The sequence below is a fragment of the Nicotiana attenuata genome, unplaced genomic scaffold (genome assembly GCF_001879085.1).
Source record: "Nicotiana attenuata strain UT unplaced genomic scaffold, NIATTr2, whole genome shotgun sequence".
In the NCBI taxonomy this organism is placed as follows: Eukaryota; Viridiplantae; Streptophyta; class Magnoliopsida; order Solanales; family Solanaceae; genus Nicotiana; species Nicotiana attenuata.
The window spans coordinates 78,702-81,481 of NW_017672911.1; the positions used below are offsets into that span (position 1 = coordinate 78,702).

Genomic DNA, 2,780 nt, shown 5'->3' on the forward strand with positions numbered 1-2,780 from the left:
AAATAGATATGGTTGAAGCTCAATGTGCTTCAAACATTTGATTCTATTCAAGTGGAAGGACAAAGCATTATAGAGATTGACAACGAACAAGCTTTGGGTATTTAAGTCGTAGAGAGTGCACCGGTAATAGAAGAGGTTGCTGAAAAAACCTCTACTCAACTAACTCGACAAAGCTCAAATTCGAAAGAAAAAGAATCCCCAACTACGATATTAAGAGAAAATACTTCGTTCGATGAAATAAAAGTGGGATCAATATTTGACAAAAAGAAGAGTATAATTAACTGTTTTTTGAATATAGCAATTAAAGAACATTTTGAATTCAAGGTTGTTAGATCAAGCTCAACAAGATATTCGTTGAAATGCAATTATGATAGGTGTGGGTAGTGTGTGCGTGCTTTCAAAATTAAAGATTCAACACTGTTCAAGATAGTAAATATTGAGAAAAATCATGGCTGCTCAGTTAACACTATGAAAGCTGATCAAAGGCATGCAACTTCAAAGTTGATTAGTGGTTACATTATTGACAATCATCAAGACCCAAGGTTTGAAGTTACACCAGCTTTTGTCATGGCAGAAATGCAAATATTGCATGGATTAGACATTGGGTATCACAGGACGTGGCGTGCTATTCAACGTGCTTCAGCTTTAATAAGAGGAACTCCTGAAGAGAATTATGATTTATTGTCTTCATACTTGTATATGATGAAAAGTAAAAACCCGGGAACATATACTAACATAAAGATAGACGACAACAACAGGTAAACAATCAAAAAAGAGATTATTTGTCTGTTTTATAAACTTTAAGACATGTTATCCTTAGCCAGTAAAAAAGTTAAGGACGTGTTGTCCTTAACTTTGATGTGTGCAGTCAAAAAGTTAAGGACACTTGGTCCTTAAACTTTAGAGTCGTACGTAGTTTAAAACTTACGACGACTACGTGTCCTTAACTTTTGGACTTGTAACCTGTAAGTTCTGNAAAATTAAGGACATGGTGTCCTTAACTTTTGAACTTGTAACTCTAAGTTCAGGACTCCATGTCCTTAACTTTTGATCTTGTAACTCCAAGTAAAGGACTACATGTCCTTAACTTTTTAACTTGTAACTCTAAGTTAAGGACCAAGTGTCCTTAAATTTTGAGCTAGTTAGTTTAACTTCAGGACTACCTGTCCTTAACTTTTGGGCTTGTAACCTGAAGTTCTGGACTACCTGTCCTTATCTTTTGACCTTGTTTGTCTAAGTTAAGGACTACCTGTCCTTAACTTCTGTTAACCTTCTGTTATACTGTATTTTCAGGTTTCTTTATAATTTTATGCACATGGATCATCACTAACTGGTTGGAATCATTGTAGACCAGTGATTGCTGTTGATGCAACTTTTCTGAAGTCAAAGTTTCGTGGTGTTTTAATGATTTCAGTTTCAAAGTATGCAAATAACCAAATTTTCCACTAGCCTTTGGAATTGCAGAATCTGAAAATAACAATTCCTATGAGTGGTACTTTAGTGAGCTTCGCAATGCAATTGGAAGACGTGAGAATTTAACTTTTTTATCAGACAGGCATCAATCTATTGCATATGGCATTGCAAAGGTATATCCTGAAAGCCACCATGGCATTTGTATCTATCATTTGGAGCAGAACCTAAAGCGAAGGAAAGTGAAAACTAATGTCATAAAACTTTTCCAAAGTGCTGCAAGAGTATACTGGCGCAAAGAATTTGATCTATACATGTCAGATTTAGAAAAAGTGGATAAGAAGACTTATGACTACTTGATGGAAGAACCACAGGAAATGTGGGAACGTTCTTGTAGTCCACGACGAAGATATGACATGCTCAAAACAAACATAGTTGAGTCAATAAATTCTGTGCTATTAGAGCAAGGGAGCTGCCTATATTAATTTGGTTCCCGGGTTTTTACTTTTCATCATATACAAGTATGAAGACAATAAATCATAATTCTCTTCAGGAGTTCCTCTTATTAAAGAAGAAACGAAGCAGAAGGAACTTTTTATGACTTTTCTTGTTGGGTAGAAGAGGAATTGAAGAAAAAGATAGATTTAGCATTTACTTTGAACGTAAGTATTATGTTCTTTGTTTAGCTTATTATTTTAATGATAATTTAACATAATGTTGTCACGATCCAAGTTCGCCCTCCATGAACAGTCATGACGGCATCTAGTCCCTACGACTAGGTAAGCCTAACAAATGCGGAAAAGAAACAACTGCAACAAAATAATTTAAAACCGAGATAACAAAATGAAACAGTGTTTAAGATATCGCCCGGTATATAATAGTACAGGAATCTCAATCTAACACTCCCAAAATCCGGAACCCCATGAATCACAAGCTAAGAGTACATAAAAGGCTCTAACTCCAGAAATGTCTATCAACAAGGAGGATACAGAAGGGCTATACTAGTAGAGAAAATAGAAAGGGACTCCTCAGTCAGCGAACGCGGCAGATATACCTCGAAGTCTCTACAGAAGCACCTCACCTAAAGGGTGATTAGACTGATTTGGAAGCACCCAGAACTGCTTTCACAATTTCACAGACTGTTTAGGAATACTACAAATAAAGGTCTGAAAGATTAATACAACACTGTCTCTGGAATACATGAAAGAAAGAGAATGAAAAGATAGAAGGACACACCAAGGCCTGCAGACGACTGCAGGACTACCTCGGGTCGCTTAATGAATTAGAGTAGCAACCTCACTGTGGTCCGAAAGCTACAGTACCGGGATCTGCACAAAAGAGTGCAGAGTGTAGTATCAGCACAACCGACC

General features: G+C 36.5%; 1 protein-coding gene across 1 annotated transcript; it reads left to right on the forward strand.

The window, feature by feature from the left end:
* Positions 1-468: 468 nt before the first annotated feature.
* On the forward strand, positions 469-1,895 carry LOC109214908. The gene is made up of 3 exons (XM_019378870.1): positions 469-758; positions 1,350-1,421; positions 1,502-1,895. Exons 1-3 carry the CDS (start codon positions 469-471, stop codon positions 1,893-1,895), a joined length of 756 nt encoding a protein of 251 aa, XP_019234415.1.
* The last annotated feature ends 885 nt before the right edge of the window (positions 1,896-2,780 follow it).